The sequence below is a fragment of the Carcharodon carcharias genome, chromosome 12, assembly GCF_017639515.1.
Source record: "Carcharodon carcharias isolate sCarCar2 chromosome 12, sCarCar2.pri, whole genome shotgun sequence".
Taxonomy (NCBI): domain Eukaryota; kingdom Metazoa; phylum Chordata; class Chondrichthyes; order Lamniformes; family Lamnidae; genus Carcharodon; species Carcharodon carcharias.
The window spans coordinates 49,003,074-49,019,095 of NC_054478.1; the positions used below are offsets into that span (position 1 = coordinate 49,003,074).

The 16,022-nt window shown below is 39.4% G+C and overlaps 1 protein-coding gene across 3 annotated transcripts in view; it reads left to right on the forward strand.

The window, feature by feature from the left end:
- zranb3 (zinc finger, RAN-binding domain containing 3) overlaps window positions 1-16,022 on the forward strand; it is a 122,053-nt gene that overhangs the window by 75,314 nt on the left and 30,717 nt on the right. For all 3 annotated transcript variants that reach the window (XM_041201037.1, XM_041201038.1, XM_041201039.1), the window contains 4 exons: window positions 1,253-1,432; window positions 8,264-8,416; window positions 13,644-14,163; window positions 14,396-14,674. In XM_041201037.1, the coding sequence (XP_041056971.1) occupies window positions 1,253-1,432; window positions 8,264-8,416; window positions 13,644-14,163; window positions 14,396-14,674 (1,132 nt within the window). The remainder of the gene's footprint in view (window positions 1-1,252; window positions 1,433-8,263; window positions 8,417-13,643; window positions 14,164-14,395; window positions 14,675-16,022) is intronic.

Here is a 16,022-nt window from a genome sequence, read left to right on the forward strand (position 1 = left end):
TTGTAATTATCACAAAAAGATCCGTAGATGTTTGATTGAAATACATCAAACTTTATGAAGCAGAAAATATATTTGCTAAGTGCTGTTGGATATTATTTGTAAAGTTTGTGTTATTTGATGCTCAAGGCTATATTTTTTTCTCCAGTTTACTTCTGTGTTTCTCTTGTTTTGTGACAAGATTGGAATAGATGAAGCAATGTTTTCAGTTTCATCCATGTTGCCTTTTTTTGCACTATTATTTCTTTCTAAGTGTTTTTCATTTTTGTGTGTTTTTTAGATATTTAACTTGTTTCTCTTTCAGCACTTTAGGTATTTGGCAGTAACTTTTTTCCTCTTTTTGTCATTTTATTTCTATCTACTATTGTATTGAACAAAGTAATAAAACTATTAAACTAAAATGCATTGCTTAAACAGCTAATTATTTTGCAACAGAATCATCTACATGACTGGGGCAATTTGTTGGCGCAGTGATAGCCTCATTAGTACATAAGTGTATGGATGCGTTGTCCTGCAGGATGGTAGGATGTGTGTTCCCTGCTCACAAATCCCTATCTCAACTGGGTTATTTGTAGCATTTGTATCTAGTGGCCAGACTGATTCCCAGATTTTGGGAAAAAAAGATTATGAATGAGTCAACCTGTGCTTCTACACTCATCATTGAGGCTTCAAAGAGGAATTATCAGAGGCTTGGAAGTAGGCATTATTTACAACAGAAGAAACCCTTTTATTCCCAAGTTTTCCCCATGGAGTATTTCAATCAACCTTATCTGTCACCAAAATCTAACTGCAATATTTTCACTTGTACGCTACTCTCAACAGACCTGATCACAATGTTGCTGTGACCTAGCCATGAGTTGCGCAAACAAGATTTTTCTCTTTGATTCCTTTCTACCCTTCCCTTCTGGGAATGTGCTTGATTCCTATTTGCTATTTTCTCACTGTAATGATCCTGAATTATGAGTTGCAGAATTCAACTGGGTGCAGAACCAAGATCCTGCATGTTTTGTGCAACCTGATGCATTAAGACTTGAAATTATAAACTAGTTGCAATGATTGCTTTCAAGCCTGGGCATGCCAAATTGGAATAGTGGCAGGTCTTAAAGTATATAAGCAGCTAGTATGTTCTTCCACCTAATTTTATAGTATTAAATATTTATGATACCAGAATTCAGAATTTTTATATTGATGTATGATTTTTACACCAGAGCAAACCTAAAAACAGTGACTGTTTCCTTTTACTAATCCCTCATAGGGTTTAACATTTACAGCTGCTACACATGTTGTCTTTGCTGAGCTGTACTGGGATCCTGGTCACTTGTTGCAGGCTGAAGATAGAGCTCACCGTATAGGACAGTGCAGCTCAGTTCATATTCATTACCTTATCGCCAAAGGAACACTGGACTCGCTCATGTGGAGCATGTTAAAGCGTAAGGTACAGTTTTACAAAATGTTATATGAAAAATTACATAACAGAGTCATACAGCACAGAAATAGGCCATTCAACTCATTGAACAATCCCATTACAGAGAGATTGTTTCTTCCTGTGGGGAAAGGCATAACCAGAGGCCATCAATATAAGATGATCACTAAGAACTCCAGTAGGGAATTCTGAAATAACTTCTTCAGCAAAAGAGTGGTGAGAATGTGGAGCTCAATACCATAGAGAGTGGTTGAAGCAAATAGTATAAATACATTTAAGGTGAAGCTAGACAAGCATGTGAGGGAGAAGGGAAGAGAGGGTTACAATGGTAGATTTAAATGATGAAAGCTGAGAGAAGGCTCGAGTGGAACAGAAATGACAGCATGGACACGTTGAGCAGACTAGCCTATTGCTTTGCTGTATATCCTTCGTAATTAGTTCAACAGTCCTACTCTTTTCCCATATCCCTGAAAATGTTTCTTCTTCAACTATGTACTGAATTCATTTTGGAAGTTTACATTGATTCTGCTTCCATCATCCTAGCCGACACATTCTACATCATCCTAACTCACAGCGTAAATAGAATTCTTACCTCCGATCTGGTTCTTTTGCCAGTTATCTTAAATTAGCATCCTCTGGCTCCCAACCCTCTTCCCAGTGGAAACAGTTTCTTCCATGCTTATTGTACCAAAGCCCTTTATCATTTTGAACACTTCTATTAAATCTCCCTTCAACCTTTCCTGCTCCAAGGACAACAGTCTCTCTTTTTCCAATTTTTCAATGTAATTGAAGTCCTCATCCCTGATGCCATTCTAATAAATTTTTTCTGTACTCTCTAGAAGGCCTTGACATCCTTCGTATGGTATGGTGTCCAGTATCGGGCACCTGTGGCTTAAACAGTGATCTATGAAGATTTACCATAATTTTCTTGCTTTTGTACTCTATGCTTCTATTTATAAATCCAGGGATCCCAAATGCTTTTCGAACTCGAAGAAATTCTCCTCTATTCACCCCATCCAAATTCTACATAATTTTCAGAATCTCAATCCAATCTTCTTGGTCTTTTGTGCTGTGGAATATATAATCTTGATATTTCAAATCACAACATTATTAGCTAGCACTCCTGCATCTGAGCCAGAAATTCTGGGTTCAAGTCCAACCCACTCCAGGACTTGTTGGCCACTAAAGGAACGTTTGTGACAAGGTTCAAACAGGTTGATAATCAGCCTGCTAATTCATCCAACACTTTTCCAGTATTCCCCAAAGGAAAAAGTGAATGCATTCCCACTTCTTTACCTACCACTGATTCTTCCTGCTCCACCTGTACACAAACCACTGGTTTTTCTTGCTCCTGGATCTCAGAACTCACAGTACACTTATTTCCAACACTTATCTGCATTCCAACTACTGCAATAGGTTTTCCTTGTAACGTCCAATACATTGACTTTGTGTGCCCACCTTATTACAGTGAAAACATTTAAATCTTTGAGTATCACTTCTACCCTCAGCACCTTCCTTTCTCATCTGAGAAGAAATGTCCTGAGAATTTCCAACTGCCTCTTCTCTTCCTTGACTACCTGCCTTTCTGTCTGTCACCTTCCCACTTTCTATCCTTCTTGGATTTAAAAGGGTGACAAAAAATAAATTTAGATCTATGGACTAGCACATTATCATAAGCTATCTTTGCTACTTGCCTTGCCGTTTTAACCCTCTGATCTTCCACATGAGTTCTAACTACCGAAGGAATTGAATCTTTAAATTTTTCCAAAATAATTATTTCTCTAAGAGCTGCATATGTTGTTTCTACCTTTAATGCCTGTATACATCAGTCAAAATTACTCTGCTTTACTTTCTCAAACTCAATATAAGTCTGACCAGAATTTCTGCCTGTATGCCTCAGGACCAACTCTCATGCAGCTAAAATAGCCTTTTTTACCACCTCATAATCCACTGATATCTCTTCTGACAAAGATGCATATTTCCCATGAGCTCTACCTCCCAACCTAGACTGTAAAAGCAATGTCCAGATTTCTTATAGCCATTTCATTTGCTCAGCTATCTTCTCAAACATCCCTTTCTTCAAACTCTGGAAGAGCTTGCACAACTTTAAACATCCCCCCCCTCCCACCTCCCAACTGGGTTTTAGGTAGGAAGTGGTTGTTTCTGCATCAGAACCTTCTTCAGCATCTGAAGACTCTTTTTTAACTTCCAGTCTTTAGAGCTGATATTCTCTCTCCTTCTCTCTTTCCTCCATTGCTAACTTCTCCTCTGGAGGTCAAGTTTTCTCATTTCTATTTCTCTTTGAAACGCGCTCTCTTTTTCCTTTTCCTCTACTTCAAGATTTTTTATTTCCATTGCTTGTTCAAGTTCAAGCTGCTTCATTTGTAACTGAAGTCTCACTACCTCCAGCTGTGACTCACTAGTTTCAGGTATCCCTTACAATTTCAAATGCTGCACTATGACTTCAATTATATCTGCTTTATTTGCCTAACTGCAACTTATCCGCCAATTCTGTTAATTGTGCCTTAGTTACTTTTTGTAAGCCAATCAGGGTTACATCTTCTACTCCCAGAAACGTCTAAGCAATTGTTAAAGCCATTTTTGCAGTCTAACCACTTTAAAATCCCTCAACATCAACTCCTGAGTTCAATGTTCTTCTCGTACTCATATCCTTAAGATTCACCAACCCCAAGACCATAAGACATAGGAGCAGAATTAGGCCATTCAGCCCATTTTGTATACTCTGCCATTCAGTGACATCATGGCTGATCTGATAATCCTCAGTTCCACTTTCCTGCCTTTTCCCCATAACTCTTGATTCTCTTACTGATTATAAATCTGTCTATCTCAGCCTTCAATACACTTAATGACCCAGCATCTACAGCATCTGCGGTAAAGAATTCCACAGATTTGCGAGCCTCTTGAGAGAAGAAATTCCTCCTTATCTCTGACTTAAAAGTGCGACCGCTCAGTCTGAGATTATGCCCTCTGGTCCTAGACTCTCCCACAAGGGGAAATAACCTCTCAGCGTCTACCCTGTCAATCCCTCTAAGAATATTTATGTTTCAATAAGGTCGCCTCTCATCATTCTAAACTCCAATGAGTACAGGCCCAGCCTACTCAACCTCTCCTCATAGGAAAATCCCTCCATCCCTGGGATCAACCTAGTGAACCTTCTCTGGACTGCCTCCAATGCCAGTACATCATTCCTTAGATAAGGGGACCAAATCTGTTCACAGTATTCTAGGTGTGGTCTAACTCGTGCCTTGGTATAACTTTAGCAAGACTTCCCTATTTTTATATTCCATCCCCTTTGAAATAAAGGCCAACATTCCATTTGCCTTCCCTATTATCTGCTGAACTTGTATGCTAGCTTTTTGTGATTCGTACACGCGAACCCCCAAATCCCTGTGTGCTGTAGCTTTCTGCAGTCTTTCTCCATTCAAATAATATTCAGCTCTTCTATTCTTCCTGCCAAAGTGCGTAACCTCACATTTTCACACCTTATATTGTATTTGCCAAATCTTTCCCCACTCATTTAACCTGTCTATATTCTTCTGTAGACTCTGTGTCATCCTCACCACTTGCCTTCCCCCTATTTTTGTGTCATCTGCAAACTTGGTGATCGTAAATTCACTTCCCTCATCCAAGTCATTAATATATATATATAGTAAATAATTGTGGCCCCAGCACTGATCCCTGTGGCACTCCACTAGTTGCAAGTTGCCATCCTGAAAATACCCCCCTTATCCCAACTCTGTCTTCTATTAGTTAGTCAATCCCCTATCCATGCTAATATACTACCCCCAACATCATGGGCTCTCGTCTTATTAAGTAGCCTTATGTGCGGTACCTTATCTAATGCCTTTTGGAAATCCAAATATATTACATCTATTGGTTCCCCTTTATCTATCCCGCTTGTTACCTCCTCAAAGAATTTGTCAGGCATGAGGCTATGCTGACTGCTTGATTATATTATGTATTTCTAAATGCTCCGCTATTACATCCTTTATAACAGACTCTAACATTTTCCCAATGACAGATGTTAAGCTAACTAGCCTATAGTTACCTGTTTTTTGTCTCCCTACCTTATTGAATAACAGTGTTACATTGGCAGTTTTCCAGAAAAGTCTGGGACTTTTCCAGAATCTCAGGAAGCTTACTACAGTGCACCCGCTATCTCCAATTGCTACTTTCTTTAATAACCTAGCATGCAACCGATCAGGTCCAGGGGACCTATTGGCCTTTAGCCCCATTAGTTTCCCTAGTACTTTTTCTCTAGTGAGAATTATTGTATTTATTTCCTCCCCCTATTTTGCCCATTGACTATTTAGTATTTTGGACTGCTATTAGTGCCTTCTACCATGAAGACTGATTCAAAGTATTTATTCAACTCTTCTGCTATTTGCTGGTTCCCCATTATTATTTCTCCAGCCTCGTTCTTTAAGGGGCCTATGTTCACTCCCTTCCTTCCTTTTTATACATTTTAAAGAAGCTGTTACTGTCCGTTTTTATATCACTTGCTAATTTACCCTCAAAGTTTACTTTCTCCCTTTTTATTTTATTTTGGTCAACTTTTGTTGGTTTTTAAAGCTTTCTCAATCCTCTGGCTTACACTAATCTTTGTCATGTATGTTTTTTTCTTTCAATTTGATGCTATCCTTAACTTTCTTGGTTGGTTTATCCCCTTCCTAGAATTCTTCTTCCTCACTGGGATATATCTTTGTTACGAGTCATGAATTATCCTCCATTGTTCATCAACCGTCTTTTCTGCTAAATTCTCTTCCCAGTTCATTCCAGCCAACTCTGCCCTCATTCCTTTGTCAGTACCCTTATTTAAGTTTAGCACGTTTCTCACTCTCAAATTGAATACTAAATTCTACCATGTTATGGTCACTGTTTCCTAGGGATCTTTTACACTGAGATCATTTATTAAACCTGCTTCATTAAACATTACCAGATCCAAAATAGCCTATCCCTGGTTGGATACCCAACATATTGTTCTAGGAAACTACCCCTAATACACTCTATGAATTCTTGCTTGTGGCTACCTCTGCCAATTTAATTTTCCCAATCTACATGAAGAATAAAAAATCCTGCAGAGAGCCCCAGTTTTGTTATGATATGGCAGGTGATATTTGCCAGGCTGACCAAATCCACAAGGGAAACTTGGCCACACAACGATTTTGCATTTTGTATTTATTACGATACGACCTATGTACTGAAGTCAGAAGTAATGAGTCGACTACCACCTTTAGAGATTTTAACGGTTAAATGAAAACATTTATTAACAAAAGAAGAACAAACTTAAACACACACAAGATTACAGTAGCACAGTTTTAACAGTTCCTAAAATTTCTGCTTAATCAGGCTCCCAATACACACCCCTTTTAAGGCAACAGTCCAAATAGATTCCAAGTTTATAAAGTCATCCAGCAATATTACCACAAGTACCCACTGGACAATGGACTTCCAAAGGCTTTTAACACAACTTTGGTTATTGGAACAGCAAATTTCTATAGGGTGGCTAGAGGCGTTTTCCCAAGTCTGTTTCTTATGGTTCACCTTCCAAGATCTCTCACTGTCACAACTCATAGAGCCTTCCATCCTTCTTTAAATATATTTCATCTCTTTTTTGTTCTGTGATTTCCATCCTCAGTCTTTACAAGTTTTCCTAGAATATAACAATCTTTCATGTTATATGTCCAGTACTTTCGGGAAAATCAACATAATAACCTTGCCTTATTTATTTTGCCAGTTGTAAACATTTTCCATGTCCCTTTAAAAATCAAACACTCCTCCACTTATCTAAAAATGCAAATTTCATTCACACCCTATCTCCTGACCTTACCCTAGATTGTTCATCTCCATTTCATATACCTGTTTTATACCTCACTTATTTGATCATTTAAACCTTGCAGTCTAACCGTCTCTAGTTTAACTAAATTAGTCACTCTCACACACACACAAAACACACACACAAGCCTGCTTTAAAATATCCCGCAATAATATTAGGAAAAATTATGATAGCTCCTTGACAGCAATTGCTCAAAAAAATCCAAGCTTGTTATCTCTGGGATACTCTAGAACTAATTTGAACATACTGAGTGTTTGTCACAAATAAAGGAAAATGATACCAGAATCTGTGATCTCTTCAGATTTCTTTTTAAGTAAAGACTCTAATCCAGCTAAGATAGTTTAATAATTAAATATATTGTTGTTTGTTTTACTTCCTCTTGCCTCATAATCGAATAACTTGCTTTTATTGTCTGACTCAAACTTAAAGAATGGACACTTGGCCAAGTCACTGTGGAACTGTACTCCAGCTTGTCAAAGCCTTCAAGAGAGAAGAAAATATAATAAAGCAGGAAGAGGGTAGAGAAATTAAAACTATGTATATGTATCAATTATTTATTTCCCTATGCTTCCCATTGTGTTCTTACTTTCAGCATTCTCACCCTTAATTTCTCTGTCAGATAATGTGGTATATAGATTTCTGTACAGTTACAATCAGTGTATTTCCATATTCAGTTGACTATAGGGTCTTGCTAATTATTCATTCCTGAAACTGGAGTGTTCGATCATCATGAAGTTGATAGTTAAGAACTAAGTGTAAGATAAATTGGAGTTGGCATTGCAGTTTAATGATGAGGCATTAGCCTGAAGCTGTATTGCTGGGTTTAAGAAAATTATCAATTAAAATGCAGAAATCATAATGAATTTAGAATATTTCTGAGTTTGAAGTTTTGTATGTTGATTTTCAGCTATGTGGGTTTAGCTGAAATACCAAATTAATTTATCGATTAGTCAGTGGAGATAAGTTACTTTACTTTTCAATTACAGACTTGTGTTACAACTAACACATTAAATGGAATAAAGCAACGCTTGGAAGTAGAGCAAGGAGATAAAGAAAAATGGGATTTCTTGAACACTGCATTGGCCTGGGTGCCAAATGAAAATTTATCAGGAACTGAGGATGGAGCTTTTTTCACCCATGTAAGAACATGAACTGTGCTATGTGTAATATAAATACTATTTTTAAACCTTAATTGCTAATTACTATATTGTTTGATTACATGTATTACAATAGAGCATTATGATGAGTAACATCTGTCTCATATCATCTGTTTGCTAACATTAATACTATAGGGCCAGTTGTAATGTTATACATATCCTCAACCACCACTACATTTTCAATTTACCACACCTTCTTTGCTACATCCTATTTCTCTACTGCATAGTAGTGAGAAAATCAAGAAATCTCTCTTCAAAGTTGCAGTATGCAATAAAGAACAAAACAGGAATGAAGCAGTAATTCAAGTTAGAGGTTCCATCAATGCTCATAACCCACAAGAGTATCTCCAGTAGTTTATGATATCAGTCGAACAACTTGATTTGTGTTTGCACTCACTGCCGTAAATCTATGTTATTTTTAATTTGCAAAATATTTCCTCAAGCTGTGTTCCTTCAGATCTTTGGTTTCTACAGAGAAAAGCTTTAATACAGGATTTTAGAACTTCACGGTAAAAAAGTATGAAAATGGCTTGCAAATAACAGCAGTTTCATTCAGTTATCCGGGTAGACCGTTACACTTCACGTGGGATATATTTGGGTATTTTTAAATCTGTTCTGAAATTTGGGATAAATCAGATATCCCCTTAATTTAGCTATCCTGTTTTAGCTTTTGTTTGGGATGGTGTGGTGTTTTCACAATTGAAGATCGAAGTAATCTAGCGGAGAGAATGGTAGTAGCATCAGTGAAGTCTTAAACCTAGAAATTGGATTCGGCCCCTAAATGGGCATGCAGAGGATGGAGGCACAGACTGCAGGCGCATGTTCAAGTGGTCAGAGAACACAGAAAACTGGTGCTGGGACCTCACTGTAATAAGACAGGTGTGCAAGCAGTGCTATCCATGCTGCTTATTTCCTGCTCTTCCAAACAGCCAATCTGATGTGTCTGATGCCACTTAAAGGCATTCAGTACCTCTTTAAGGGGAGGTGCAGTGTGGCTGTAGATAGCAGGAAATGTTCTGAAAGGGATAAAATGTCTGCAACTGCTCTAGAAAAGGCTCCCAGGTTCTCCAGTGAAGGTTTGGAAGCCCTGGCCCAGGCAGGAAGACATGTATTCTGTTCCTTTCAAGCAGATGGAATTCGCAAAAGGCAACGCTTAAGAGAATAGTAGAAAGATGTATCCAAAGAGCTGAATGCAAGGATCTTAGCTCTTGGGACATGGTTACATTGCCACAAAATGTACAGACATCACCAGAGTTGCCAAGGTAAAAATCCTTCCTCTCACCCCTGCACTAGCGATATTGAGGAGTCCCAGGGCCTGCTGCCACCTCTGGTGAGTCTGTTCTGCTGGTGGGATAGATCATGACCAGGGAGGATAATGGATGAGTCTTGGCCCAGTGGAAGGTGGGTTGTTGTCTCAGGACAACATCTTGCCTGTTTCCCCACCACCCACTCTGCCAGTAGCCTTGTTAGAGTCATAGAGACAGCTGGGTCAGACTGCTGTAGCATTTGTCATGATGCTACATTCTGCAATTCTGCGCTCAAGGCCCCAGAGCTGCTCAAGGTTGATCACCACAGCCATCTGAAGCACCTTCAGTGGAAGCTCGGCAGCTGCCTTCCTCCCAAGTTTTGCTGGAGCTGCACTCATCCAGGTAAGCGGAGAATATTCCATCACACTCTTGACTTGTGCCTTGTAGATGGTCGACAGGCTTTGGGGAGTCTGGAGGTGAGATATTCCACAGGGTTCCTAGACTTTGACCTGTTCTGTAGCCACTGTAATTAATTGTCTCGTTCAGTTCAGTTGCTGGTCAATGTAACTCCTAGGATGCTGATGCTAGGGGATTCAGTGATGGTAATACCATTGAATTTCAAGGGGCAATGGTTAGATTCTCTCTTGTTGGAGATGGTCATTGCCTGGCACCTATGTAGCACAAATGTTACTTGCTATTGTCATTCCAAGCCTGGATACTGTCCAGGTCTTGCTGCATTTGGACATGGACTGTTTCAGCACCTGCGCAATCATGAATGGTGCTGAACATTGTGCAATCATCAGCGAACATTCCCACTTCTGACCTTATGATGGAAGGAAGGCCATTCATGAAGCAGCTGAAGATGGTTATACACTTCAGAACTCTGCAGTGATGTCCTGGAACTGAGATGAATGACCTCCAGCAGCCACAATCATCTTCCTTTGTACCAGATATGACTCCAACCAGTGGAGAATTTTCCACCTGATTTCCATTGACTCCAGTTTTGCTAGGGCTCCTTGATGGCAGACTCGGTCAAATGCTGCCTTGATGTCAATGGCAGTCACCCTCACCTCACCTCTGGAGTTCAGCTCCTTTATCTATGCTAGAACCAAGGCTGTAATGATGTCAGGAGCTGAAGGGCCCCGGTGATCCCAAATTGAGCGTCAGTGTACAGGTTATTGCTTAGCAAGTGCCACTTGATAACATTGTTGAAGGTCTCTTCCATCACTTTACTGATGATCGAAAATAGACAGATGGGGCGGTAATTGGCCAGGTTGTATTTGTCCTGCTTTTTATATACAAGACGTACTTGGGCAATTTTCCACATAGCCTGGTAGATGTCACTGTTGTAGCTGTACAGGAACAACTTGGCTAGGGTCATGGCAAGTTCTGGAGCATAAGTCTTCAGTACTATTGCTGGAATATTGTCAGAGTCTATAGCCTTTGCAGTATCCAGTGCCTTCAGCTGTTTCTTGGTATCACGTGGAGTGAATCGAATTGGCTGGAGATTGGCATTTGTGATGCTGGGGACCTCCAGAGGAAGCTGAGATGGATCATCCACTTGGAACTTTTGGCTGAAGATTGTAGCGAATGCTTCAGCCTTTTCTTTTGCACTGATGTGCTAGGCTTCCCATCATTGAGGATGAGGACGTTTGTGGAGCCTCTTCCTCCAGTGACTTGTTTAATTGTCCACCGCCATTCACGACTGGTTATGGCAGGACTGCAGAGCTTAGATTTGATCTGTTAATTGTAGATCGGTTTAGCTCTATCTGTCGTTTGCTGCTTACGCTGTTTGACACGCAGTTAGTCCCATGTTGTAGCCTCCCCAGGTTGACACCTCCGTTTTTAGGTATGTTTGGTGCTGCTCCTGGCATGCCCTCCTGCACTCTTCATTGAACCAGGGTTGATTCCCTGGCTTGGTGGTAAAGGTAGTGTGGGGATATGCCGGGCCATGAGATTACAGATTATGTGGACGTTCTTCCTCTCTCCCTTACCTGCAGGCTGCAGCTCCTTCCGTGCGGGCAGGCCTCCTAATGTCTCTTCAATTTCAAGAGGTCACCTACCATCCTTAATTGGACGGTGAGTGCGCCTTCCGGCTGCTATTTTGCCAATCCAGGCAAAACCTATGTGGAGTGATCACTCCCGATACAGTGCGACATTGATACCTGCATTCGACCCTGACATCAGAGTCTTGACCAAAATAGTAAATCCTACCCCATGACTGCCTCCAATTTGGAGCACAGGTATCTGTGTTGCTCCACTATCAAGTTGAAGTGTGAGAAGTGCTCCCCGAAGGCCTGCTGTAGGAATGGCCTCCTCTGCAGTGTCATTCTCCCAGGTGCTCATGCTAACTGGTGTTTCTTTGCTGCTGCTCTAAGGACCACCGATGAATGAAATAAAATTCTTGCAAGAATCAGCACAAAGTTGTTGATAGAACTCTAAGTCAAGTTGTGAAAGTGAAGAACTCAGTTTTTAAAAAGTCCCAGCAATCAACCTGTATGAGAGAAGATATGCCCTCTAAATAGCACTGCTTGTTAATGCCCCATACCCCCCTGCCCCCAACAACTAAAATGTCAGTTGGCAATCCACACACAAAAAAGACAATTGCCTTGCAGTCATTTTACGCTCAGCGAGGCATTAGTTGGCTCAGGAGAGGAAGTTCCGCCTTAGAGAGCTGTCGGCCAACTAGATTGGTCGGAAGCTCTGTAGTCCCAGCAGTGCCAGGTTCAAGCAATGTCCACTGCTGGGACCACTGCCAATCCCCAAAGAAGGAGGTTATTGAGGCTATGCTGCACTGTAAGTTGGAATATCTGCAGGGCCTGGCTGACAGGCCCCAGCAGGAGGGGTGGGGGAAGAGGGTGGGGTGAGGTTATGACCTAGGGGGGGGTCTCTGGATTCCTAGTCCTTCACCCCTTAAAAGTATTTAAACAAAAATACGTAGTAGTATAATAATTTTGTGTGGCTGGGAAGGCAATTATAGTTCGATGTTGAGGTAAATAAACTATTCTGTGGCTTCAGCTGACGGAGTCTGAATGGTTGTGGGCAGGTCAGTATGTGGGTGATGATCTGACTTGGATGGCCACAGTCACAATTCGAGCTGCTCCTTATGTTCCACTGTAGAGCAAGAATTTGAGGGTTGTCTAGATTTTCTGTGGAAAGTTGAGATCTGGGAGTTCACCACTTGGGTCAGTTACCAGGTTTGTTGGTGATGTTTGTAGTCAGCCAGGAGGTGCACCATCGAGAGGTGTTGAGAAGGTATCAATCATGTCAAGTGTTCCACAAATTGAGACAGTTTTATAATATAATTAAAGTTTGTCTTAAAAAGAAAATCTCATGTGTGACACATTCTGTTTCCAAGCTATTTAAAATTTTCTGTGGGGGATGAAGATTTCTCAGAGCCAGTTTTTACAAATTGTACTGACGTCAATGCTGTGATTTTAGATTTTTGTCTTCCAACACATTGCAACCTGAAAACCTCTTTGGTCTAAACACCTCATTGCAAAAATTGAGCTGCTTAAAAACATGAATATTGGCAAGGGAAATCTTTTTCTGAACTTTACAATCTAATTCATGTTAACAACGCTGACTGACATTTAGAGCTGCTAACTTGCATGGTGATATTATCCCTTTTCTTTTTTCTGTACAAAACTAAAAGTGGTAGAATAATCTTTAGTCACAGATTTACTGAGCTTAACTTGACATGAACATGAAGTTTTTCATTGCCTCATTAGGCATAACAAAGCTTTTAGAAAGTTAGATTTAAATTTGCATTAATTGTTGAATTTAATAAGCACCTTTAATAGTTCATAAACTTTGCAAATTTCATTTGAAGTATTAATGCAAGACTAAGTGCTCCCAGTTTAATGGGTCTTTAAGCTTTACAGATTTCTAATTTCCTAGGTATGTTGATTGCACAAGTATTTGTCCTTATTTTGAAGCAGTGAATTATACTTTCCTTTTAGTTTGAGAAGGAGAAACAACATGACATCCGCTCATTCTTCTCGCCAAAACCCAACTCTTCAGAGAAGCGCAAGAGAACCACTCAAGATTTGCCAACCAGCCAGTTTTCTGATATAATTGAGCTGAAGAAATCTCCAGATTCACCCAAATTAGTTCAGCAACCACAAGAGGAACTGGATAAAATAAATGCAAGGGAAGCTGGTGAAAATGAGAATGAAGAAAAATGCAAAACATACAATGATGAACTGCCACTAAAAACTAATTTTGAACCACATACTAAACGATTTAAATATTTATGTACACCAGTCCAAAATTGTGCAAGTACAAAAAAGAGAAAGGCCAAAGGTGTAACGACACCATCCCCATTCAAAATTCAAAATACTCAACGATTCCTGGGTGAAACACAACTTACCTCAAGAAAGCTGCCTATAACTGAAAAAACGTGGAACTGCAAGGTGTGCACATATAGCAATAATACCTTACTGTCTTACTGCGAAATTTGTGAAACTCTCAGAGATATTGGTAAGACCCTTTTTTGAATTTTCCATCATTCATAAATTTATTATAAAAATATTTCTTCGAAAAAAAAGTCTCAAGCTATTAGTGTTTTACTTCAACTGAAAATAGCTGGCTATTTCAGTGATCCAATCATGGGGAAACTTTTGGTACTTTGGAAAAAATAGTTTTTATCAAGAAGTAGTTAACACTCAAGCTGTCCAAGCAATATTTCAGACTGAAGCTTTTCCTAACACAGGTGATCAAAAAGGAGAAAATCTGTCTTGTCAAGCAAATTCAAGTGAAAAGGAGTGTGAAGGGAGAACCCAACCTCAGACTGACTGTACTGTCCTATCTGACCTGGAGAACGAGGAAAAAAATGAGTCAAATGCACCTACAGATCTGATAAATAGTGAACAGATACACAACAGTACAGTGAAATCTGAGGAAAACCTTGTATTTGTTGATATTGACAAAAGCAGCAATGCCGTTTCCATAACCGAAGGAAGAATGTATAACACGAATCAACAGCAACCAGGTAATTCAGTTTGTCCTTCATCAATTACTGCAACTATTTAAATATATTTAATTGTGTTTAAATACAAGTGATTCTTGAATTATTTCTTGTAAGGGCTGTATCCAATTTAATTTGTTTCTTAAGAGCAAGTTGTTTCATAACCATCCTAGAGATCGTCGAATAAATCTCCAAAGTATGTCTAACTCTTTAAACCTAGGTTATTCATCTTTCATTAGTTGCTTTCCATGCCACCGTACTTTATACAGCATCTCAGGAAGCAGTATTTGATCATCTTCATGTACATTGATTATATCAGTCTATGTAATTCAATAACCTTCAATTCAATTCCCACCAGATATTTATCCAACATTTTTTTTAAAAAGAATGTAGGAACAAGAATTAGCCATTTGAAGCAGGGGCTAACATTCTATCAGATCATGGATGGTGTACCTCAACTCCATTTACCCACCTTTGCTCTATATCTCTTGATACCCTTAATTAACAAAAAATCAATCTTATTCTTTAAAATTGCTATTGGCCCAGTATCCAAGGCCTTTTCTGGGTGACAGTTCCAGATTTCTATTGCCCAATATGTGAAAAAGTGCTTCCTGATTTTTCTCCTAAATAGCCTAAATCTGAAGCTATGCTTTTGTCCCCTTGTTCTGGATATCACCCACTGGAGGCTATAGATTCTCTGTATCTACGATAGCAAATCTGTTTTTTTTTAACATCTCAATTAGATCACCCCTCAACCTCCTAAATATGAGGAAATTCAAACCAAGTTAATGCATTCACAAAATTAGTCCTTTAAGTACAGTCCTGATGAATGTGCATTGTACATGTCTTTTGTAAGGTTTGCTGCCCAAAGTTGAAGGCAGTATTCCAGATGGGGTCTGACTAAGTGATCTTCACAACTGAAGCACCTATTCTTCGGTTTTGAATTTCAATCCCTTTGCGATAATGATCAACATTCCATTAGCTTTTTTGATTACTTTTTGTACCTGTGTACTAATATTTACTGACCTGTATACATGGATGCCATGTGATCTCCTTAAAAAATTCAGCTAGAATAGTCAGGCATGACCTACCATCCACAAATCCATGCTCACCCTTTGATAAGCTCGTGCTTATGCTCACTCGTTGCTAAGTTCATGCTTATCTAAGTGCTTAATCATTTTGTCTGGTGATGAATTCCAAGAACTTTTCCATAAGTGATATTAAACTGATGAGCCTGTGGTTTCTCCCTTGGTTCTTCCCTTCTTAAGTAACATTTAAAATTTTCCAAATGAAAGGCATAACTCCAGCATTCGAGAGCTTTGAAAATGACCAATGCATCTGCGATTTCCTCACCCATCAGAACTTCAGGTTG